General features: G+C 43.8%; 2 protein-coding genes across 2 annotated transcripts; one reads left to right on the top strand and one right to left on the bottom strand.

Moving 5' to 3' along the window:
- The first annotated feature begins 347 nt into the window (after positions 1-347).
- TM4SF19 (transmembrane 4 L six family member 19) lies at positions 348-8,605 on the top strand. The gene is made up of 5 exons (XM_025168685.2): positions 348-695; positions 3,191-3,268; positions 4,821-5,002; positions 5,110-5,112; positions 6,303-8,605. Exons 1-5 carry the CDS (start codon positions 387-389, stop codon positions 6,493-6,495), a joined length of 765 nt encoding a protein of 254 aa, XP_025024453.2. The 5' UTR covers positions 348-386; the 3' UTR covers positions 6,496-8,605.
- Positions 8,606-15,023: 6,418 nt separating this feature from the next.
- NEU4 (neuraminidase 4) lies at positions 15,024-21,334 on the bottom strand. Its single transcript, XM_015889859.3, has 4 exons — positions 21,219-21,334; positions 19,913-20,118; positions 17,743-17,998; positions 15,024-16,524 (listed from the first exon to the last, which is right to left on the bottom strand). Exons 2-4 carry the CDS (start codon positions 20,111-20,113, stop codon positions 15,452-15,454), a joined length of 1,530 nt encoding a protein of 509 aa, XP_015745345.2. The 5' UTR covers positions 20,114-20,118; positions 21,219-21,334; the 3' UTR covers positions 15,024-15,451.
- Between the last annotated feature and the right edge of the window lie 2,803 nt (positions 21,335-24,137).

Genomic DNA, 24,137 nt, shown 5'->3' with positions numbered 1-24,137 from the left:
TATCACATCACTAGTGAAGATGTTAGAGATTCTGCTATATGTCCAAGCAATTTCAGAATAAAGTTCAGAAAAAACTTTTTAGTTCATCATCTGGTTCATGAAACAGCCTCCAGAAAGGGATTTAAGTTTTAGACAAGAAGCGTAGACTTTCCTATTGCTGCCCTCTGGTATAAATCAGTGCAAGAAGATCAGGTTAGGAAGCTTGAATACTGCCAATAAGCAGCCCTGTAGCAGTTTGGGACGTGCAGTTCAATTCAGGAAACTAGCACAGACAGCAGGGTCTTAAACTACCACTGTCCTCACCCTAAATCAACATGGTTACTACTCTAGGATTGTGTGGGTTGGAATCCAAAACCTCTGAAGGGAAAGGATGGCCAAGTCTCTTGATGCTGATGGAACTTGCCCTTGGGGATAACTTAGTATTCCTTTTCAGGAATTTAAGCCAACTGCCAAGACAAGGAAGGAATGTCATCACTTTTTCCTCTGTTTCATTGTTTTTTTCAGGACTCCATTCTGCAATGTGTGTGGGAACTTGTACTCGGATCCTGGGCCCATGCCTCCTTATCTTGGGCTGTCTTTCCATTATTGCTAATATTCTCCTACTCTTCCCCAATTGGGAATGGTGTTACATAAGCCTGGGCCAAATCTCAAAGAGGGCAGTGCTAATGCCAGGAGTGTGGGGAGGCGGCCTGTTAGTAAGTAGACTATTTCTTAATGTATCCTGGCCAAGAATCTATGTGGGGTATAGTCAATGTATATTATGTATATACATGTATATGTATAATATTTTATCTTTTGCTTTATAACAAATCTGTTCTAGGGTGGGACAGCAAGCCAGCTTTTGCTGATACCATAAGCTGAATTCACACTTTATGTTAAGGCATGGTTTGTTTGTTTGTATGTTTGTTTTTTGGTGCATTTGACTCGTTCTTGACTCCTGCTGACTGCCTGCACAAGTCCCTGCAGTCTTCTTGGCAATGTTTTGGAAGTGGTTTGCCCTTGCCTTCTTTCTAGGGCTGAGAGAGAGTGACTGGCCCAAGGTCACCCAGCTGGCTTTGGGCTTAAGGCAGGACTAGAATTCACAATCTCCCAGTTTCTACCGTGCTGCCTTAACCACTACACCAAACTGGCTCTCATGGTTTGTTTAAACATGATTTATGGTTTATCAACCAAACCATAATTGGCTGAACTCAACCTACTAAGTCATAAAGCACAGTTTACAAATGACATAACACACTGAATCCAAACCAAATTAAATTACGGTTTAGTGCAATGTAGAAACTCGTTGAATATAAGAGTCATTGATTGCTATGGTATCTCTGATAACTGTCTATCCAGCAATTGCTTCCTAACCTGTAATGATGAAAATCTCACTATCCCATTGCAGTCTGTGCCACTATAGTCTACCTGCTAGAGTCAGGAATTTCTTCTGTGTGTTTAGTTGACATCTTGCAGTTTCAAGCTGTCAGTTAACTTCCTACTCTTTGGGCAATAGGAAAAAGAAGAAGAAGAAACATGTATTAGCTTAAGTTACTGTATTGTCTCACACCCATCCCCTCACTCCACAAGTCTTGGAAATAGCTCAGCATTATTCAAATACTTTGAGGGATACCATATTAGGAATCCATAATTTCCTATGATGGCTTGATTGAAGTTTGTCAATCCCTCCTGTAAAGTATTTAAGCTGTTCTTACTTCCACAAAAAGTGTACCAACAGCTTAATGAAGTGATACAATTAGTTTAAAGTATATTAATGTTAGTTCTGCTCACCCCTGAAAGTCAGTCAGCTTTCCTCAAGATGACATCCTCCAGATATGTTGGGACTATAACTCCAATAATTCTCCAGGCTTTGGCCAACACACCCATTTTATAAAGTCTATATTAGAAATGTTTTGCACTGGATTAAGCCAACCTTATCTAAGCTGCAAAAATCTGGGCAACTGTAAGATGTTGGCAGACAGTTTGAGTTTGCTGCCATCCAATGTCCATCTGGATTTTTGCAGCTCAGAAATGGTAGGCCTACACTAGATATTAGTGACTTAGAACAGTGAATCCTTTTGTAGCCATCTTCTCTTCTCCTCTTCTCTTCCTTTTTGTATTATTATGGAAATTTTTGTAATGCTTTTTCAATGGCTGTGTAAAATGTAAACATTTCTATCACAGCCTATAAATGGACAAGGCCAATTAAAATAACAAGAAAAATATTATTCTTAAAATGCTTGTTCTACCCAGACATGTTCAGTGTGGCTACTCCAAAAAGCTATGCATCTCTGTCTTAAGGGAAGATATGAAGGTCTAAGAGGTGGTGAAGTTGTTAAGGTGTTGGACTGGGGAGACCCAACTAAGACCACATTCTGTCCTGGATGCTCATTCACTACCTTTGAGCTAGTCACGATCTTGTAGCTTATCCCACTCATAGGATTCTTTCTGTTGAGATAATAGGGCTCCAGGAAAAGGAACAAATGAGTAATTAAAATAAAATGTCTATAATAATAATAACATATGGACTACAAACAACGGCATGACAAAGTAACAACAATGGTGCATTGGAATATCTGCAAGAAATACCATTTGCCTGTAAGCAAGAACTGGTGGAACCACAAAACAGATAAAGTAATAGAAAATGAAGAAGCTAAAGTGCTCTGGGACTTTAAAATTCAAACAGACAAGCACCTGCCACACAACACCCAGACTTAACAATTGTTGATAAGAAAGACAAAAAGGTCTGGGTAGTGGACATTGCAATACCTGGAGACAGCAGAAGAGAAGAGAAAGAGCAGGAGAAAATCACAAAATATAAAGACCTGCAAATAGAAATAGAATGACTATGGCAAAAGAAAGCAAAGATAATACCAATAGTTATAGGCATCTTACATGCAATCCCAAAACATCTGGAGCACCACTTGAAGACCATCGGCATTGACAAAATCACCATCACTCAATTGCAAAATGTAGCTTTACTTGGAACACATTATATCCTGCAATATTACCTTTAACACCATCAAACAACCACGTCTGCCTGCCCCAGGTCCTTGGGAAGGTCTTGATAGGTGATAAAAATGCCAAATCCAGTCTAAATCTGGCTGACTGTGCAACCAATAATAATAATGGCCCAAAATAAAAAACCATTTATGAACTCTGACTCTAGGGCACTGGAGAATACCACTCATTCCAAACTACTTCCTTACAGGTTTTTCCTGCTGCAATTCAGATCACAGGTATTGGATGGAGGTGGAACCACTTCAGCAGCTCTGGAACTTGCTGTAAGGTAAGAGGCAGATGATGACTCTTTATGTGATGAAAAGTTTCCAGTTTAATGAGTAGATCTCTGGGAAATTTCTCATTCTATGTCAGGCACAATTCAAGATTTCCATAGTTGAGAAAAGCAACAGGGTAGAGAGAACTTAGATTTTTTTTTTTAAATCCCTCAGAGTTTCATTATCCTTGTTTATTCTAGATTTGTGGGTGCGATAGAAATGTACAATACAGCACATCTTGTTCCATTTTGTGTTACTGTGCAGATATACCCTGCAGTAAATACATTAGCCAGATTTATGCATTTGTATTTTGCCTGTCCTCTAAGGCTGGCTGGGGAATTCTGGGAGTTGAAATCCACCCATCTTAAAGTTACTAAGGTTGAGAAACCCTGCTCTAAGGCATCAAGGATGATACATATAGAAGGAGGTTGCCTCATTTTAGCTTCATAACATCTGTGAGAGTGATTAGGCTGAGGGAGAACAATTGCCTGGAGGTCATGGATTATCCATTACACCTGAGTGGAAATTAGACTCAGGTCTTTCTGGGCTAAAGCCAACTTTTCCTTTCCTACTGTACTACATAATGTCTGTAGTTCTCAGTTGGAAGTTGTTCAAGCAACAAGAACATTCTGCTCCTTTCTTGTTTCTTAAATGTCAAGAGGTTAGATGGGGGAATATAACTTCTAGAAAAGAAAAAAAGTCCTGAACAAAACTCCACAAGAACATATCCTCTGACGTTGGGCTCTTTTTTCCAATTGCCTGCAACTGCTGTGATTATGTCAATAGTGAAGGAAGGCAGCCTCCTGATCCCCATCAGTGCTCTCTTCTCTTTTTCAACACTAGGGAAAATATGATTTAGAAGCCTTGACTTAAATTAAATCCTAATTTAGGAGTGAACAACTTCTATTCATGAGGAAGCTGTGGGGCACACACATAATCCACATACATTCAGCCCCCTTCCTCTCCATCGTTTCCCACAAAAATCTACTTTTGGTTACTGTTCTCTTCAAATTGTCTTAATTTCAGCAGTATATGTTAAGGGAGGATATCATTTTTATTTGCTTTTGTTAAAGAGCTGAAGGATGAAATCCATAATAAAGTCATAGTGCTGGAAAGGGCCATCTTTGTGATCAAGTCCAATCCTCAGCTCAGCAGAAGAATCCAAACTAGAGCATCCTCAACAGGTGGTTGTCCACCCTTTACTTGAGTATCTAGTGAGGGGAGCCTGATGCTCTCCTCAGTAATTGGATCCACTGCTAAACTTCTCTTTCTGTTAGGAAAGTTTGTTAACTTTCAGCCAGAATCTGCAACTTTCTGCAACTGTTTCCTACATTCCTACTCTAATCCAAATCTGTACAGTACATTCTCCACTCTGCTCCACTGTCAGGATCAGTTGAAATTGGAAAAAATGGTACCTAGAAATCGTATACTAATCTGCTTCTGTCTTGAAATCTTTCAGAACCAGTCCCCATCTTCATTGCTTCAAATCTCCGAGATTAAGAGGCACCCACTTAAATAGTCTTGTATATTTGAAGTTAATTTCTGTGCTGCTTTTGCCTACAGATGTTTCTCTCCATTCTACTGTCAGGACTGGCCCTCCTGGGATCAGCTGCTTGTTTTATTTTGTCTGGTTCAGGCTTGACTGAGGGGCCACTCTGTCTCTATAATTCCACCCTCAATCAGAACAAGGTGCAACAGTGGGGTTATCCATTTCTTGAAATGGACCATCGTGTCTTGAACAATGGGTAAGATGACTGGGGTTCATGGGCCAGCTTATACTATTGTTTAGCATACATTGCTTTGAGATACACTGTTTTGCTTAAATAATTAAAACATACAAATAGCCTTCAAGTAGGTTCAGAAAACCATTCCTTGTAAAAGTGTGCTTCATGTGATGACACTTTGGTGTACAGTTGCTTGTAGAGACAGAATGACTACATAAGAACTCATAAGTGTTTTCAGATGAATTCTTTATATGGAGTTTCGCATTAGAAATGGATTGTGCTTTTTACTGAAAATGAAATGACAAATATATAAACAGAAGATCTGCAGGGAACAGCCAACTCCAACCTAGCACTATCCTGAGGCTTTGGAATTTAGTATTCCCAAATATCCTAGCCAGCATGATATTCTGGAAGTTGTAGTCATGATACAACTGGAGGGTACAAATGGGAAGAAGGCTGAGGTGGAGGATCAGTTGAACTGGGATATGGACAAAAGAAAAAGGTTTTAAGAGCATTTAAAAGCACCTTAAATGAAAAGATTATGTATTCCAGTGAATCAGGGCTACCACTGTGGTTATTACATTTGGTTAAAATTGATTGTCCCAAGCCTACTAAGTCAATAACACAGAGATATCTATGGACAATGCAATTAGGAAGGAACAGATTAGATACCATGCTTGACAAATAGAAGCAGGCAAGGTGCTGGATATTCAATAGGCCAGTTTATCTATGAAGCTTTATTTAATACCAGTGGTACCTCGGGTTACGAATTTAATCCGTTCCATGACTCTGGTCGCAACCCAAATTGTTCGCAACCCGAAGCAAATTTTCCCATAATGGTTCAATGTAATTACCATTAATCCGTTCCGGCATCCACGGACCACGCGTCAAGGGTGGAAAAACGGCCGCGGACCACGCAGCAGGGCGGAAAAACGGCCGCGGACCATGTGGCAGGGCGGGAAAACAGCCGTGGACCACGCGGCAGGGCGGGAAAACAGCCGCGGACTGCGCGGCAGGGCGGGAAAACAGCCGCGGACCACGTGGCACGGGCGGGAAAATGGCTGCGGACCACGTGGCACGGGCGGAAAATGGCCGTGGATCTGGTTCGTACCCCGAGGCGGAGTTCGCAAACTGAGGTAAATTTTTGCGGCCAGAGCTGGTCGCAACCTGAAAAGTTCGTAAGCAGAGGTGTTCGCAACCCGAGGTACCACTGTATTTTAAAACTGTATACAGAAAAAATACCTCTTAATGAGAACTCTCCCCATAACTCTGATTTTCTTTATTTTTTTCCTACAACTTACTCAAAATCTGTTCTTTTAAGGGCTCAGAATTACTTGTATGATCCTTCCCTTTGGAATTCAGTTTGCATCAAGCCACAGAACGTTGTTGTCTGGAATATCTATTTCTTCTCTGCCCTCCTAGTCATCAGCATGTTTGAAATGATCCTGGCTGCTCTCCAAATTATCAATGGCTGTTTTGGATGTGTCTGTGGCTTATGTGTACAGAAAAAATAGGTAACACGGATTCAGAAGTGTTTCAACTCTCAGTTCATTTCTACAGATCCGATTGCAAAGATACATGCTAACTCAATTTGCAGCTATATCTTTTGCCACTGCAACCTGTGTAGCTGGTTCTTGCGTTGTCGTAGAAGAACAGAGATGCAGTTGGCCCAACAGTAACCAGCCATCATCAACCCTCCAGTGGAAGGTGCATCTTACTGTCTCCCATAGAATTAACCTATAACAGTCACTGTCAGGGTATAGAGGCTGAAACTGCTGTCACTACAGACATTCTCACAGTAGAGACAGGAAGCCTGAATAGAAAAGGCTCACTCCAAATTCAGGTTATATCAGGTCCACTGACTTTGGGGGTTTACTTTCTATTTCATTGGTAGTCCCCAATCCTTAGAAGGCCAAAACCTGGGGAACAACTTTGGTCTGAATTCATGTCATTTTTGCCCAAACTAGACTATGGCTTGGCAAATGAAAAGAAGTGCCACTAAGACCATTAATCTGAGAAAGGATAGGAGTTTCATTTTTTTAAGCAGGAATGGGCAACATGGAATCCTCTAGCTATTTCAAGTAATAAATTCCATAAACCCAACCTGGAATAGCCAATGTCAGACATTGTGGGGGATATAGTCCAAAATATGTTTTATAACCAAACACAGCAAAACTTTTCTCAGGAAAAAGTGAGGATTAGGCAGACATGATGCAAAAAAGGAACTGTATCTATGCCTTTTATATGAGCATCCTCAGCCTAAACTGCAAAACTCAGAAAAGAGATGCCCCATTAACATTCCTTCCTTTCCCCTAAGGAAAAGGTCAGTATGGTACAAATACATTAAACTTTCATGTCTGATATATGAGTATGACCTTCGTGTGTGTGTGTGTGTGTGCGCGCGCGTGCATTTTGGATATGAGATATTTATTTTCAACCATATCAAGGCACATAAATAAAATTGCCAGAGTTCAATCCAAGCACTACATCTGCCAATACTTTGATGAAGCAGAGAGTTGAGTAGTCCCAGTTTCGCTCTCCATTTCCCCACTAATCTTTTATCTCTCTTCACCCCATCTACCCTGTAGCAAACTTAGAGACCACTGGGAAGCAAAAACAGCAGAAACTGGTAGAGGAGGCTACAGCAGCAGAGACCCTTCATTTGAATGCTTAAAAATGCAGTTGGAAGGGACCTTCAGATGGCGCCTTGGCAATGCATCCTCCCCTAATCCTTCAGTTTTTATGTATTTTAAATGCTACCTTCGTGACATCGGCAGGAGCATGCTGTTTTTGTCAGAACAAGGAAAGCAGCATCAGGGTATGACGCTGCAAGCTTCACCCTTTCGTACTTTTGTGCAGTGCACAAAAGGAGCTGGCTTGCATCGTGATACCATGACGCTGCTGTCATCATTCTGCCCCCACCCGCCCTTGCCATGCCAGCTATCTCTTAAAGCCTAATGAAATTGTACAGCAGCCATCAGACAGTGTAATCATATTCATAGCTGCTTTCCAGCTGTCTACAGCAATGTTTCTCAGCCTTGGCAACTTTAAGATGTCTGGACTTCAACTCCCAGAATTCCCCAGCCATCACACATCTTAAAGTTGCCAAGGTTGAGAAACACTGCTCTACAATATTTAGTGGCAATGCAGTGGCTGGAAAGGAATGCTACTAGGAAGCAAGGATGGCCTACACTGTTTGGTCTTGGTTTTCAGCTGCTCAGTCATGTATATGAGATAGGCAGTTGGATAAATCTAATAAACAAACAAACAATCCTTCCCCTAGAAGAGTAGATTCAGAATAATGTTATTATTTTCAACAGAGAACACTACTTTGATCTGCACAATCTATTTATCTTCCTCCATATTTTTCAAACTGCATCAAAAGGTATTTGTGTATCCACCTTATGACTGGACTTTGTTTTTATTGATTGTCTCCATGATAGCTGGTCTTATTAATGGAAACTGCTGAAAACTCATGTGTCAAAATACCAAATAAAGATACTTATTTTTCTAACACCTCTTCAAAAATAATTTTCCCTATAAGTAAGTGTGTAATTTAAGCTTCTTTAGGTGCGTCTGCATTATTCAGTGTCAATGCTGCTCACTCATTCTTTATATTTAAGAAGCCAGAAACCATTACTTTTCCTGATTAGATAATGGTTAAATGTCAACTTTTCTTTTCTTTTTAAAATGTCTATGTTAATTGTGACATAATCCTTTTGGCGGGGGGGGGGGGGCTGACATCATTACTGTTACTTTACTTTAGGCAGAGGAATGTGTAGGGAACCAATAGCAAGACAGCTCTCTTTGGGAGAAATAAATATACCCAGATCTTAAATAGAAGGCAAGGAGGAAATATAAATCTAAATATACATACCCTACAGATAAATAGTCATGCACAGAAGGAAAGCATGAGGAGGTGGGGAGATGATATAGTTGACCAGGCTTGGGTAGGGCACCATCCTGTTGCAATCACTCAAGCAGAAATCTGCTGCAGGTTTCATTGTGCAGGCTCCCTGTGGAAGCAGCAGCTGTTCTCACCCTTGGAGGTTGTGTACTCTAATTCCCCTCCTTGGAATCCCCATACAGCAGCAGAAGGTGCAGCCCCTAAAGCACATGCTTGTCTTCCATTCTGGAAGTGGGAAGGGTGGTGAAGGGTGGGTGGGATTGCACCTCCTTCTTTGGCTCCAAGCAGCTTGGAAGAAAATGGTGAGAAAGGGAGCATCAGTCTTCTCCCTTCCCCCAACCACCTAATCTCAGAGAAAGAAGATTCCTGCTCCTCCTTGTTCTGATCACCTAAACAGCCAAAATCATTCAGATTTGGGGTTTCATGAGTTGGAGCTGGAGCATCCACAGCCTCAAAATAGCATAAAGGGGAGTGAAAGGAAAAAGCAAAGTTACAGGATATTGAAGTAAGCTTTCCACTTAACCACTAGGAATACCAACCTTATGGAAGGCCCACATATGGTCTTTCATGAGGTCAGTATTTTCTGACCTAAACAAAATACACAACAAGAAAAGACTAGCTGTGTAAGAGAGGACTCTCGTCTCTCTGGCCATGGTGGTGCAGAGTCTGAAGGAGCTCTGCAGAGGGCCAGTTGGAGCCCAGTAGATCACCTAGCTCAGGAGATTTTTCTTCCATGCTTGCTAGAAAGTTCATATGGGAGGTGTCCTGTTTTCACAGAGGAAGAAATGGCTTTCAAGGTGGTATACCTTGACTAAGTTCAGCTTGCCCCAGCAAAACACTGGCAATGAGGTAAGGGAACTGCTATGAAGATATGTGCCTAACCACACCATAAATAAGTATCAGTGAGATGGGCAAGGAGCCCACAAATATAATTGACCTACAAGGGACACAATGGGCATACTTTATATGGGCATGACAAAAAAAAAAAAAAGATGGTTTAGGTGGGGAGGCTTGCACAAAACAGATGCATTTAAACGTTTTATCATCACAATATCAGATTCCGCCGGCGCAGCACGGCTAGGGACTTGCTCAGCTACGCCAAGTCAATTTCACTGCCCGGGCGCTAGCCGAGGAAAAGGGGAAGTGAAACCCCGCGAGCTGATTACAGACAGGTGGCGGTGCTTAACTCAAAACCGCAAGCAGATACTTTGTATCAGCGCGGCTTCCCTCGGGCACTGCAAACAAAGGAAAGTGCAGAGGCTCGGAAGCAAAGCAATCAGCGAGCAAGCCCGGCAAACCCAACAAAGGCAACAACAGCACAACCCATAGATTGCAATCAGCAAGACAAAAGCACCGGACTGAATCTGCCATTTGGGCGAGGGGGGATTACTGTGGGTAATCTGTAACCTAGCAACAGAGCAAAACGTGGGAATGGGGAAGCTATAAAATACATTATAAGATGTGCCAAGCCAATCCTGGCTTTGTCTGTACTTACTTATGTTATGCTTGAGTAAACCTCTTTGCTGAATACACATGTCACGAGAGTTTCTCTGAGACGAACGGGGTAAACCTTACATAAAGCCAGGATTCACCTTCGAACGCTACCTGGTACACACCGAGGAGTGCTCACCATTTTTCTGGTAGCCAGACCCGGAGAGGACCCGATTGACGGCACCAGGAGATGGCCAGCGACAGAGAAGGCGTGAGTCAGTGGTGCAACGAGGAGCCCAGACCCGAAGGCGCGATGGTGGGACCAGCCCAGAGTGAGGGGCACAGGGACGCAGCCGAGAGGGTGCCAGAGGATGCCAGATGGTTGTTTGGCGAAGGCATGGGCCCCGACGGGTTGGCAGGATGGGGGGGTCACGATGAGCTGTGGCTCGGGATCCAAAACCCAGGAGCTGGAGGAACGTCTAACCCGGCTGGAGGCCAAATTCGAGCAGTGGATAGACGCCATCCAGACGATGCTGCAGGCCATACTTCGGGGGAGCGAGTCCCCTGCAGCAGAGACGCAGGCAGAGGAGGAATTGGGCAAGGCCAGCGGTGGTTCTATGCCCCAGCTGACTCCGGGGACGCGCCACGGAGCAGGAGATTGACAGGCGGCGGACGCACTGAAACTCCGGGGTCTGACCGGGAAATTCTCGGGGGACCCCGAACAACTACCCTGCTTCCTTACGCAGGTGCGGAATTTCATGAAGCAGAGTGGCCGCCTGTTTTCCGATGATGAGGGGTGAGTCGCCTACATGGCTGAATTGTTGGAGGGTCAAGCAGCCAGTTGGGTCATCTGCCTATACGATACCAATGTGGCAGAGCTAAAGAATTTCCCAGAGTTCATGCAGGCACTCCGGGATAGATTCGAGGACACACTGAGCGCCAGGCAGGCCAGGGATGACATCCAACGCCTGACGCAGAGGGAAAAGTCGGTGGCCGAGTACGCCCTAGAGTTTCGGCGCGTAGCAGAAAAACTTACCGATTGGCCGGAATCCCTGAGGGTGGACTATTTCAAAAACAGACTCAACTTGGAGATTCTCGAGAGGGCGCTTGGTCAGGACGACCCGACCACACTAAAAGAGTGGATCTGGCTGGCCGGAATGGCAGAGGCGGTGTAGCAGCAGATCAAGCGGAGAGCGAGACACCAGAGGCCAAGTGGAGATGAGCCGGGCAGGGCAGCTGCAGAGGAGAGGCGGAGCAGCCAACAACCCGCAGGAGGACGGGAGGCTCAGAAGAAATCAAGCCTCTGTTTCCGGTGCGGGGGGCGAGGCCATTGGGTGGCGCAATGCCTGACGGAGCGGGACGGGACCCCACCCCGGGCAGATGCCAGGGCCCTGAAGACCCTGTGACAGCATGCCCCTGACCGACCACGGAAAGGGGTCAGGGCAGCGGCAGCAGAGTGCACTGGGACCGGTTGGTCCACTCCCGAGACGACGGCGTTGGGGGAAGAGGCAGAGCCGGCAGGAAATGAGCAGCGGCCACACTGAATGGCGTCCCAGTGTGGTCAGAGGAGTGGAGACGCACAGATCCGATAGCGGACGAGGACTGCCCTCCCATGAGGGTAAGGGTACATATCCTTGGAGTGAGGTCGGGGGCTGAGGCACGATTGCAGGCACTACTAGACTCTGGGTGCACCCACTGCCTGATACACCCGGTGCTAGTATCAGGGCTGGGTCTCCAGGTGCGGAGACTCAGGGAGCCCATTGCTTTCAGTCAGCTTGACGGCTCACTTGCGGGGTGGGGCCCCCGGCTCAGTACTACACTGAGTCGGTCCGAATGATGATCGGGAACCATCAAGAAGAGCTGTGGTTCGTGGTGTTCCCAATAGCCGACTACGCGGTGGTGCTCGGCCTGGCATGGCTGAGACGACGGAACCCCCTCGTTGACTGGGCATCAGAGGCGCTGTGTTTTGGAGACACAGAGGAGCGGGAGCGAGAGTACCGGAAGTGACGACAGGCGACGACGAGGGGAGTAGTAGTCACGGAGGAGAAGTCGACAGAGCCGGAGCATCCAGAGCAGGGAGGTGAGCGAACCACGACAGTAGCCACAGAAGCGGCAGTGGCGATCCCAAGGACCCACGAGATGGCGGCGACATCGGACCCGAGGGGTCCTGAGACAGCAGCGACCCACAAGGTGGCTTCAGCAGGCGGTTCCGCGACGGGGAAAACGGTGGAGCCAGAGAGCGTCGAGAGCATCCCTCACCAGTACTGGGACTTGACAGCAGCTTTCGGTGAGGAGGAGTCGGATCAACTCCCGCCCCACAGACCCAGTGACTGCACCATTGAGCTAGAGCCGGGGGCCAAGTTACCCAAGCCGAAGATGCACTCCCTGTCGGGGAAGGAGATGGGTGCCCTTTGGGAGTTTGTGGACAAGAATTTAGCGCAGGGTTTTATCCAGCCCGCGAAGTCCCCACTGGCGGCCCCGGTGTTGTTCCGGGAAAAGAAGGACGGCTCGCTCCGAATGTGCGTAGACTATCGGGGGCTGAACACCATAAGTGCTGAATACAACTACCCCCTCCCCTTGATGAAGGACTTGTTATCCCACCTGTCCAAGGGGAGGATATTCACAAAACTGGACTTGCAAGAGGTATACTTCACACAGATCCACACAGGAGATGAATGGAAAATGGCTTTCAATTGTCCGCTTGGAAGTTTCCAATTCCATGTGATGCCGTTCAGATTAAAAGGGGCCCCAGGGGTGTTCATACAATTAATAAATGAGGTGCTGCATCACCTACTTTACCAGGGCGTCCTGGTCTACTTGGATGACATCCTGATATATTCCGAGACCCTGACCGAGCACATGAAATTAGTACACACAGTGCTCCAGAGGCTACTAACATCACAGCTGTATGCCAAACTCTTGAAGTGTGAATTCCATTGAGAGCAATTGGACTATCTCGGCTATCAAATATCCAGCCGAGGCATCAAGATGGACCTGGCGAAAGTGAAGGATGTACTGGGGTGGGAAGTGTCCCGGACCCGGAGGCAACTCCAAAGCTTCTTGGGGTTCGCGACTTCTACAGGCAGTTCATTCCAAACTTCGCCCAGGTCGCCCTCCTGTTAACGGACCTGCTTAAGACTCAGGGCAGCGGGAAGCCCCCCAAACCCAGCATGCCTCTTGTGTGGACCCCGGAGTGCCAAGAGGCATTCGGGGATCTGAAGCGCAAGTTCACTGCTGAGCCCATCCTACGCCACCCTGACCCAGACCGGTGGTTCGTGATTCAGGTGGACGCTTCTGACATGGCAGCGGGAGCAGTCCTGTTGCAACCTGGACCTGAGGGGCCCCTCCACCAATGCGTCTACGCCTCCTGGAAGTTCACCAAAATGGAGAGGAGGTGGATGGTGTGGGAGAAAGAGGCATTTGCTGTCAAGTGGGCCCTATCCACCTGGAGGCATCTGTTGGAGGGGGCAGCTCAGCTGTTCGAGGTGTGGACTGACCACAAGAACCTCGAAGCACTGAAAGCCCGTGGAAGCTTTCGCCCAAACAGGCACGCTGGTCCCAATACTTCAGAAGGTTTGATTTCACCCTCAAACACATCCTAGGGAAAAGGAATTTCTTGGCGGATGGACTGTCCTGAATGCCCCAGCATGCCAGCCAGTGGGAGGAGATTGTGGATTCGATCATCCCCGCGAGCCAACTGGCCACAAAAGCAGTCACCCAGAGCAAGAAGAGGGTAAGGGACACAGAACCGGGGCTCAAATGGACTTTCCTAGAAGCCGGGGAGCAAGACGCTTGGCTCACGGCGAACCAAGACTCATTGACAGGCCAGGAGGGCTTGTGGTGGCATGAGGACAAACTGTATGTGCCTGAAGGGTGCTGGAGGGACGTGATAGAGAGAGCTCACGATAATAAGAACACGGGGCATTACGGATTTGTAAAAACTCTCCATCTGATCCGGAGGCAGTTTTGGTGGCTGACACTCCGAAAAGACGTGGAGGCATGCATGGGAGGCTGCCCAACCTGCGCAATGGCAAAAGGGAGTAAAAGCAAGCCCCGGGGGCTACTCCAGCCGATTGCGACACCAGCCAGTCCGTGGCAGGAAATCGCCATGGATTTCATTGTGGACCTGCCCAAGAGCAAAGGGAAAACAGCTATTTGGGTCGTGACAGACTTGTTTTCCAAACAAGCGCATTTCGTGGCTTATCAGCAAGTCCCCACGGCGGAGACGCTGGGGCGGCTGTTTGTGCAGCACATCTACCATTTGCACAGTGTACCCCAAAGAGGCTGTTCACAGGATGTGCTAAAAATGTCAACAGGAATGGCTACAATGGTACAATCAAAGCTCTGCCTGTTTTTTATGTGTGTCATGTTGTTTTCTTGTTGGCAGGGAATGGGCAATGATGTTGCAATGTTACCTCAGTCTGTATTATTATAATGCAGTCACAAGCCTCTTCATACCCTTCACATGCTCCATTGAAGTAGATGTGTCCTAATACTTTGGGGGGGGGGGGAGATACAAAAGAGATGCTGGACTTAAGCATGGTTGATGTGGTCTGCTGCCTTAAGACCCAACCATTTCCAAAAAACCCTGGAAGTGATATGGCAAGACTAATCCTTCTCAATCCTGGCCAGCATGGCATTTTAACAGGTTACCTTGGAAGATGTATCCTTCCTTTTACAGGGGTTAAAGCCACAAAAGCATATTGAGATGCATTTCTCTGTATATTGGAAAGAAAGCATGAGTCTATGTTTTGATGTCTGGAAAATTAAACAACAACCACCTTAGAGAGGGAAGGAAATGAAACACAGAATCTGCACTGTAAATACCGTAATCTTATCCCATCCTCCATTTGGTAGGGTGTTTTAGCCAGCAGGTGGCAGACCCAAGCTAGCATCCTAAAAAATGTTCTGGAATATTTCTGTGAAAGCTGGAAACTCTCAGTCTCCACTAGCAAGGTCAAAGCAGATGTGACTTTGCACCTACCTGCATCTTGCATTAATTTATCTGACCTGTGCAATCCAATTCTAGCCTGTACATAATATGTACACATACATACATTGAAATGCATTTCCCAATGTTTACTGTAGGATGATTGAGGTTTAAATGTGTCTAAGATATGTTGTCCCTCAGTTTAAGAGATGTCACACTTTGTCCCCTTTCTCTTTCTACCCTCTGAGGACTGCTTCTGACTTAGGGAAGAAGTTGTTAGAGGAATGTTCTGAAGAACTTCATGCAATGTAAACATGCTGAAGGATATTTGCTCATATGGGGATTGCACCCCATTCTCATACAGACAAGCAAATGCTATGGCTGGGATCCCAGTTGCTGGGAACTCTGAGTAAGGCAGCTCAATGTAGGCCAGGTCTGAGTAAGCACTGGGCCCTTCGTAAATAACCCATGGCTCCGACCACCTGTCAACATCTCTAGGAAATGTGCTGAGGTGAACTCCCAGGTTGTCTCGGGATCTGGAGCTTGTTGGGTGGGAATACAGCACCCATGTTGGGATCTCAAAGTACGGATCTGATTTGGAAACAGTTCCAGCATTGTTGTGATCTTGATTAGTACATGCCATATTCCAGGAGGTGGGACTAAGAACACTGCTGAGGTAGGCACTAGAAGTTCCAGTTGATATAAACCTTTCCAGGTGTTGGTGGCATAAATATTGGTTGCAGAGAGAAGTAGTAAGTTGTGCTGGACAACCCAGGGGCCTCTCACGCATTCCAGACTCCAATAGGAAGCCCTGCTCTTTAACAGGACATGCTTTTCTCTGGGACCCTTGGATGCCATGGTACATAGAGTAAAGTGGAGCCGGAAATCCAATGATACTTCCATGGCAACCATGAGGAGGCTCCACAAGTCGTGGCACCAGCTGCCCTGAGTGGAATATTGCCCCATCATCTGCGCTGAGTGCCTGAACCCGGAAGCCCAGAGGACTCCTAGCATTGCAGAACAGCACATGGCTTCCATCCTCCTCATCCACTGACACCATCTGGCACTCGATGGTCTGCAGATTGGGGATGAACTCACCAAAGCACCAGCTGTGCCCATGGTCATCACTGTAGAAGGCAAATGCATGTGGGGTTGTTTTGCAGAGTTTCCCAAAGCATGTTTTGCAGTCAATATAATACATATAGGCAGGCAACAGCAGACGGCCTGACTTCAGTTGAATGCCATGCCCCGGACCAAGTGCAAAAGTAGCCCAATCTGGAAGGAAAGAAGGAAGGAAGAGCTATGTTGGAAAAACATACAATCAAGAGTCCTGTGACATTTTAAGGATTGACAGTTTATGGCAAAGTATTTGTGGGCTAGAGCCTTGTTCATCTGATAAATCACACCAAAGTGAGCCACCTTTCAGCGTCTAAGAACTTTTTTTTGCAGAGTGGGATCTGAAAGTTGCAGCAGGCAGCGAAATAATGTCATGCTGTATCGGCAATTTTGCAAAATGTGTGGACTCCATTGCACATGTGGATAAGGGTTAGGGTTTGGATGTATTGATTGTCTGGTTTCTCAAATGTTGCTAAAGTTATTTTAGCTCTCACGAGAGAATTTGTATTCATATGCATGTTGTTTTCTGCTTCAAATTGGCAAATTCAGTATCACTGAACATTGGTAGCATAGTTAGAAATAGGTTCTAGTGAGTTGCAAAAACGTTTGGGGGCAATATGTGACCCTGAGGCTAAAGGCTGCACACCTCAGATATGCATTCTGTGATAATTTTAGCTGGCAGATATATCATTTATACAGAGAGGAAAAGAAGAGTTGCAAACACAAATGTCAGACAGCAGTGATATACAACAAGATGAGGAAAACCTTCAAAGCTCCACTTTTGAAGTTCTTCCTGGCCCCTTAATAACAGTCCACTCTAGGTCATGTTTTCTGAAGTGAGGGGGATTACAATGGAGGAGCTGGCAACACACCAAGCTATTGCACAACAGCCTCTCCTATATGGGCTTATTGGAATTCTTCCTGGAGTTTTTTTATCTTTGTGGCCCCTGATCTTTTTTTTAATGGCTCCTCACCACCACCAAATGTGGTCCCATTCTGTTCTATTTTCAGAGAATTGCCTTGCTATTAGATAGAGATGGACAGACTCTCAAGCCCCCTTACCCAATTTCTTTCCAACATTCTTTTGGCTTTGAAAAAATAGAAAGGACAGTCTGTGACAGTTACTTATACAGTATGCAAAATGAGCATAACAATTATGCCCTTATCCTGGCTGTGCTATGGTTAATCCACAACTGTCCAATGGGACAGAAACTTTTCCCTTGATGCAAGCCTAAATGGAGGTAACTAAAATGTTCATAAAGTCTGATCAATAAGTATGTGAATGCAACAAGGCTCTTTGCTGTTCTTGTTGTTCTTTGACAGCATCCCCCTACCTCACCTTTTCTCTCATATTCAGCTACTATTCCATCTCTATACCTTGGATGGACGTGCCAATGACTTCCTCGGTGAGATCAGTCACATGACTCCAGCTGATGCCCTGGTCAGAACTAGACACGTAGCAGAGGCGAGCAGCATTTTGACCTGTGACAATTTGAAAGGCTTCAGAGGTTCTGCCCAACACAGCAATGAAAAATAGGAAAACCATGCCAGTGAATTCATCATAGATGGGGCAAGGGTTCATAGATCGATGGTGTATCAGTGCTGCTGTTTCAATGGCTTGCATATCTTCCCACTGGCAAAAAAAGACACCCAAGAATTTAGGAAACTCAGATTTAGTCTTCGTTATTTAGCTAGAACTTTTATGTAGCTTATTTTGAGATGGGAACCCATTAACTTGTAGAATGCTGTCTTCTAGTTAGCATTCACAGTTGGTGAGTTAAAGTAAATTAAGGAGCCCAAGATAACCTACATAAGATTTATTTTAGGTAAGATTTCAAAATGTGTATTAAAACCCATCCTATAAGTGCCTTTTTCTCATCTAAGAATAACTATGCATATTAATAATTAGGTTATTACTCATGATATGCAGAATTATTTGTGATAAACAGAATGCCATTGCTATCATAAATGTCATGTAATTGGTTGTGACCAAGAGAATATGTTTACTCTCCTGGGTCAAGGGGTTTTTATCTCATCTGACTCTTTCCAGAAGAACATAGACATGCTTTTTACTAACTTATAAGACAGAAATATGATCCTTGAAGAACAGCAATTCTATTCTCCTTTGTTTATGAACCTGAAAGCTCCATCCTTCAAATGGAAAGCCAGTTGAATGTTCCTCTAAGAAGGTTGAGGGATCAAGCAACCCTGTCAATGAATAATAATTCAGCAGTTGGTGGGACTTACTAGAACAGTCTTCTTTGTCATCCTGATATCAGTGAAAAGAGTGGTTGACAGAGTGTTCAAGTTAACACATCTGGAGGGGAATATGGTAGTGAGCTCTTTTAAGAATGAACAAGACATTCATTCAGTAACCCTGACAATCAAAAGTAAGTAGATCATTTACAGATGGGAGAAGGAGCCTGAAATAATAGCAGTTTGTTTAAATGCACAACTTCCTCATTCCGCAACAGGTCAGAATCTGCTCAGGACCTATTCATCTATATCAGTCATGTGGAAGTGAGTCAGTTTACTCCTAGCCCAGCTGTAGTATCTTAAATGGCAGCAAATTTATCATTTAAAATGCTACAGCTCTGCAGAGCTTGTGGTTAGTTAGTTCCCCCATTGGTGGAAGTCTTGCCCCACCCCAGGGCCAGCCATCAATTTTAAAGTGAAATACCCTTCACTGCAACCACACAGAGAGACAGACAAAAATATACACACAATATGAGCTAAAGTGGAGGGCAGGGCACTACAATTTCTTCTCTTTTCCTTTGGTGGGGAGGGGAGGTTGGTTAGGTTTGGGTATTATGCTAAAGTATGCTGTGGCTTACTTTGTTATGCTAATGCAAATATTGTTTATAACGCATTCTTTATGTGTTTGTGCAATATGTGAACTGAAAGAAATCCATCTTATTCAGTAAACCACAGTCAAACAAATGATGGTTAGTGCAGAGGATGGCAACGTAGAGTAGCAGATACCAAGATGCCTCTAGTATTACTTATTAGCATTTATAGTATTCTAAAAAATTAAATACTTTTTTAAAAAGGAACAACTTCAGCCTCATGTGATTTGGGAATTTTCACCTGATATCATCCAAGAGTTCAGTATTCTTATATTATGTAATAATTTGAGAGTGAGATTTTGGTCATCTTTCAATTATCTTTTGAGGAGCTGCCAGTTGTGCGTGGCACAAGGCTGTTGCAATGGTGCTTGGAGCCTGAAAAGATCACCAATTTTGGCCAAGTGCAGGGTGTGAAAGCATGCAATAACTAGCAATTGTTTATGCGGATTGGCTCTATTATCAAGCAGCGGACACTAAATTAAGAAGAAATGCTGCCTATTTCTGGTATTCTCCATATGGATTGAGACTATGTCCTAGTGTCCTTGTGGTCCCAATGTATTTGGACAGCAAAAGATTAGGGAAGAATTAGCAAGAAGTGGCTGTAGGGAGACAGATATTCATAGGGACTCCCTCCTGCTTTTGTCCCTAATAGCTAGCCCTGCTCTCCAAGTTTTGGGAAAGCTGTTTTTGCTCTGCCTTACCTGCACCATGTCCTTGTAGAAAGTGCCCCTTCTTAGCACCAGCAAATTGGCGTCAGCATCATCCACACTTAGCCGCTCTTCTGCAAAAGCCAAGAGCTTGGCTACGGATGGGATGTAGAGTAGGGCTGGCACGCGGTATGTCACTCCACTGGTTTCCCTTTCAAATAGGACAGTCCGGGCAGGGAAATGGCGAGAGCCCATTGCAGCTGCAACTCAGAAAGAACACCCTAAAGCACTGAGCAGAGAATTTGGATGTCAGGTGTATCTGTATTGCTGACTTCAGATGGCTTAATAATTGTCTCCTCTATCTGTAAATATCCTCTCTGAATAGCTAGAGAGACTTTCATCAAACGTGCAGGGGGAAGGACATTCTTTCATTCATCACTGATCACGTTAAAAATAGGTTTGGTAAGTAACAGTGGCATTCACATATTAGTACGTCAATCACATAATCAATTAGTTCTGCTGAAGGACTGGAAGATTGAACAGAGATGGGCTAATGTGGCTAGGAGGACTTTGGAAATTTTCTTAATAATAGTCAGTGGCAAAGTATGCCATGCACATATTTTATTTAAGGAAATATCTGGAGATATGTCTGGAAGGGAAACGAGCTGTTTTAGTAAGAAATATTAATTTATGTCTCTCCACTTCTAAGTTAAGGACAGTATAATTACTATCCTTAATTAGATTAGATTTGGAGAGTAAGAGAGAAAAGGAGGCAGAAACGTGGTATTGTAAGCTCCGGAAAATCCCTCTTGTAGAAATGCTTCTGGCAATCTGAAGTGGGATCATGACTGTTGATTTTGGAGTATTTAAATTCTCTACTCACCTTAGCTCCATCTGTGCATCAGTAAATAAATTCAAAGACTACAACATTTCATAGATCTCCCATGACCTCCTTCCCAAAGAAATGAAATTTGGAGAGGTTCTATATTGTGCACTATTTTATGACTTCTTGAGGGAAGCAGAACAAGGATATGTACACCAGTTGTAGGCAATATAATGCCCTTCAGTTGCTTTGGGCTAGAACTTCCATAATCTGTTGATATGGGCCAAGATGGCCAGGGCTGATGAGAAATTAATTTCAAAATATCTGATGGGTACCAGATTGCTTACCTTTGTGACTCCATACAGCATTCTTTCCCCACCCCACCCCCTCAAAGGAGAGGGATTTTAGCATAAAGAAACTGGAAATGGGGGAAGCAAATTGTCATGGATTAAAGAATATTGCAGAGACAAGGTACAAAGTAAAAAGGGAAGAGACATCATGAAACTGACAGACCAAAGAGAGCATGAGACTACAAACCTTGTTCTTTCTGTGGCTGTGCGCTGTTTCTGTTACCACTAAGTCCACTGTTTGTTCTTTAGATGGATCAGTCTTCATTTGAACTACATGTGTACTCATGTACAAATACTGCTTTCTAACCAATATACTCTCAGCAGTTTCCTCTGTTTTCTGACACCTTGTTCGTTGTGTTTTAACTCTCAAGCCCCCCTGCCCCGCCTTTTCCTCTCCATTTAATTCAGTGACCTTACTAGATGTTACAGAAAAAGCACTGAGGCACTATTCAGTAGCTTGATCAGCAATGGGCAAACAAAGACCTCATTGTCAGAGTTCAGTGAGGATAGAATCAGCATTTTCCATGAGCAGGTATTAATGACCATAATTTCTCTATTTATTTGTTTATTTATTCATTGATTTACTTATTTACTAGTTGGGACACTGGTTTTCCGACCATATTTACAAAGCTATGTTGAAACATAATTTTCCGACCATAATTCCAAAACTCCATAATTGGAAGTGAACTCTGGATGATCTGGTCATGAACACAGATGTTCCCCTCTCTGCTTTTCAAACTACTAGATATTGTAACACTGCCAGTGTCTGTTTATCTAACCCTGTGTATCCATTTCCACCTAATTATAATACAAATATGACCTATATCAACTTTTTTTTTTCCTGCTGGGTCCCCAGGATATTGTCCTCATCACATACCCAACCCATGTGTGAGACAGGCTGATGATGCCTTTAATTATACTAGTATGAAGCTAGCATTTTCCCCATTGAGCCAACATAATCCAGTAAGTTATATGACGTCTGATATGCTTAGCTGCTCTTTCCATCAGCAGCAAAGTCAGATGACCCATAGTCCCAGAGTCAGCCTCACACTTATTAGCTATTTAGGGCAGATGTGGACATGTTTCCTTTCGTATGGTCTCTAGGCAGTCTCTAACACCACAATTCTGTTTTTTTCACCAAAAACACTAGACACATCCCAGGGGTGTTATGTAAATTAGGCAACAACTAGTTCCAACAATAATTTGTCAAGATAGTTAATAATCAGGATCTACTAATGGGAGGGTGGCCTCCTACTTCTCCTGAATTTTTAGTGTTACAGAGTAGTTTGTGACATGTGTATAAACAGACATGATAAGACATCCATGTGAGCTTTCAAGCATCATTGACTTTTCCCATAATTATACTATCTTGCCTTGGTAGTGTAGCAATTGGTGGTTTAGTATTTAGCAATACTAAAATGGATAGTATCGTATCCATTTTATGAACAAAATGGATACGATACTACAGTGATTAATATATATCACTAAGCACTATGTGTATTTAATATATACATCAATATGTATTAAACATCCAGAATTATCTCTGAGATAAAAGGGATTCCATTGTAGTTCATATTAAAGTTATCTCAAGCTATACGTTCATTACAACAACAGGAAAACTAAGACTGGCTATACCAGCAAAAATAGTTTGCATTGAATTGTGTAAGGATTTTTGCCAAAACTTGTAATTACATATTGTGTTATTTTGCCAGAAATTAAACATGGGTCTAATAATCTAGCCTGAGACACATAAGACCATTGTTGCTTCACAATTAGAAATAATTCAACATGGTTGCCTAAAGACACCCTTCCTTGCATATTTTAAATCTAGTAATATCTGTACCACTGCCAACTCATGGACATAGTATGAGAAAGAAGTATGATTTCTATTACCAACGCAGCTTTTGCTAAATTAATCTCTCTTCCATGGCCTGAAATTCCTACTATGGGTTTTTTAGTCAGATTCAGTAACCAAGCAGAGCAACATTTCCACACCCTTAATTCCACCTTTGTGCTCATCTAACACATTCATCCCAATCTCCATGCAAATCAACAAACAGCCAGACTACACAGGAAGAGACTGTTGTCTTCATTTTACTAAAGGACAAATGTGGAAGAATACAGCCTTTTTGCTAACCTGAGCCTGTTCTTGCTGATGGGAAAATGCTCAAGGAGTGGGAATGTAGTTTTGATCTGTAAATACCATAAGTGGTTATATTTTTGGCACTAGTGCTCCAAACTGCATGTCTTCCACTCTGGCTCCTGGTTTCAGCTTTTTAACACATATGTTAGAACCTAGTAGGTAGGGATTAGATTAATCACAGTGTCCTTTATGCTAGTAAAAATTATTTGGGCAGATCCTTTGCAGTGTTTTCCACTCTACCTAGTATTCATATTTGCACCTCCTGCATTGATCAGCTTTTTTCCCTCATTCTTTAAATTATTGCATTAGGCTATATTGTTATGTCCAGGTACCTGTCAGCCCTTCAAGAAACAGATTCCAGGGATTCCAGAGTGCTACTTTATTGTTCTTAGGGAATTGCAACAAAATCTTGAAAGTCTATCTAAGTCTCTCTGTGTGCCATCTTATACTAAACAAAATCAGGGGAAGGTTATTTTGAATTTCTTTCTCATACTTCCTTCTACCTCTGGACTGTGTAGTCTTTTCTGCAAGTCTCTCCTTAATTATTCTTTTGTAACTTCACCAAGGTCACCTCTAAATTCCTTTACAATACTCCAAAGTGAACCTTATTGAAACCGGGGCTCAACTGTACATCGTACTGCACTATTTGACTGAATTCCTAAATGCACTTAGGCAATTCTATATTTACTTAGGAATAAAGGTAATCAATCCCAGTAAAAGTTACTTCTGAGAAACATCTATGTTAGTATTAAAAATCAATCTCCAGCATCACAGCTGGGATTCTATATAGTATTAGCTGTCTCCAAATGATAATATTTGTATATTTAAAATTTGCATATTAAATACAAAGATTCCAGTACTCAAGGATAGCAGCTGCTACTCTGCCTCACCAATAAAGGTACTTTCTTCTTGCATTTATGGACTGATTGCATTTCAGGTGTAGTGAATGCCTCAGACTTGCAA

This window comes from Python bivittatus, unplaced genomic scaffold (assembly GCF_059951505.1).
Source record: "Python bivittatus isolate LINGU-HERP-01145 unplaced genomic scaffold, Pbiv_v1 ctg000980_np1212, whole genome shotgun sequence".
Lineage (NCBI taxonomy): Eukaryota > Metazoa > Chordata > Lepidosauria > Squamata > Pythonidae > Python > Python bivittatus.
This window is presented reverse-complemented; position numbering and strand designations above follow the sequence as displayed.

Coding starts and splice junctions, on each gene's coding strand:
- NEU4 (XM_015889859.3), bottom strand. CDS start 20,113: ATGGGCTCTCGCCATTTCCCTGCCCGGACTGTCCTATTTGAAAGGGAA. Junction 17,999..19,912: donor TCTACAAGGACATGGTGCAG/GTAAGGCAGAGC, acceptor TTTTTTTGCCAG/TGGGAAGATATGCAAGCCAT. Junction 16,525..17,742: donor CATTGGCACGTCCATCCAAG/GTATAGAGATGG, acceptor CTTTCCTTCCAG/ATTGGGCTACTTTTGCACTT.
- TM4SF19 (XM_025168685.2), top strand. CDS start 387: ATGCTGATGGAACTTGCCCTTGGGGATAACTTAGTATTCCTTTTCAGG. Junction 696..3,190: donor TGTGGGGAGGCGGCCTGTTA/GTAAGTAGACTA, acceptor ACTTCCTTACAG/GTTTTTCCTGCTGCAATTCA. Junction 3,269..4,820: donor GCTCTGGAACTTGCTGTAAG/GTAAGAGGCAGA, acceptor TTTTGCCTACAG/ATGTTTCTCTCCATTCTACT.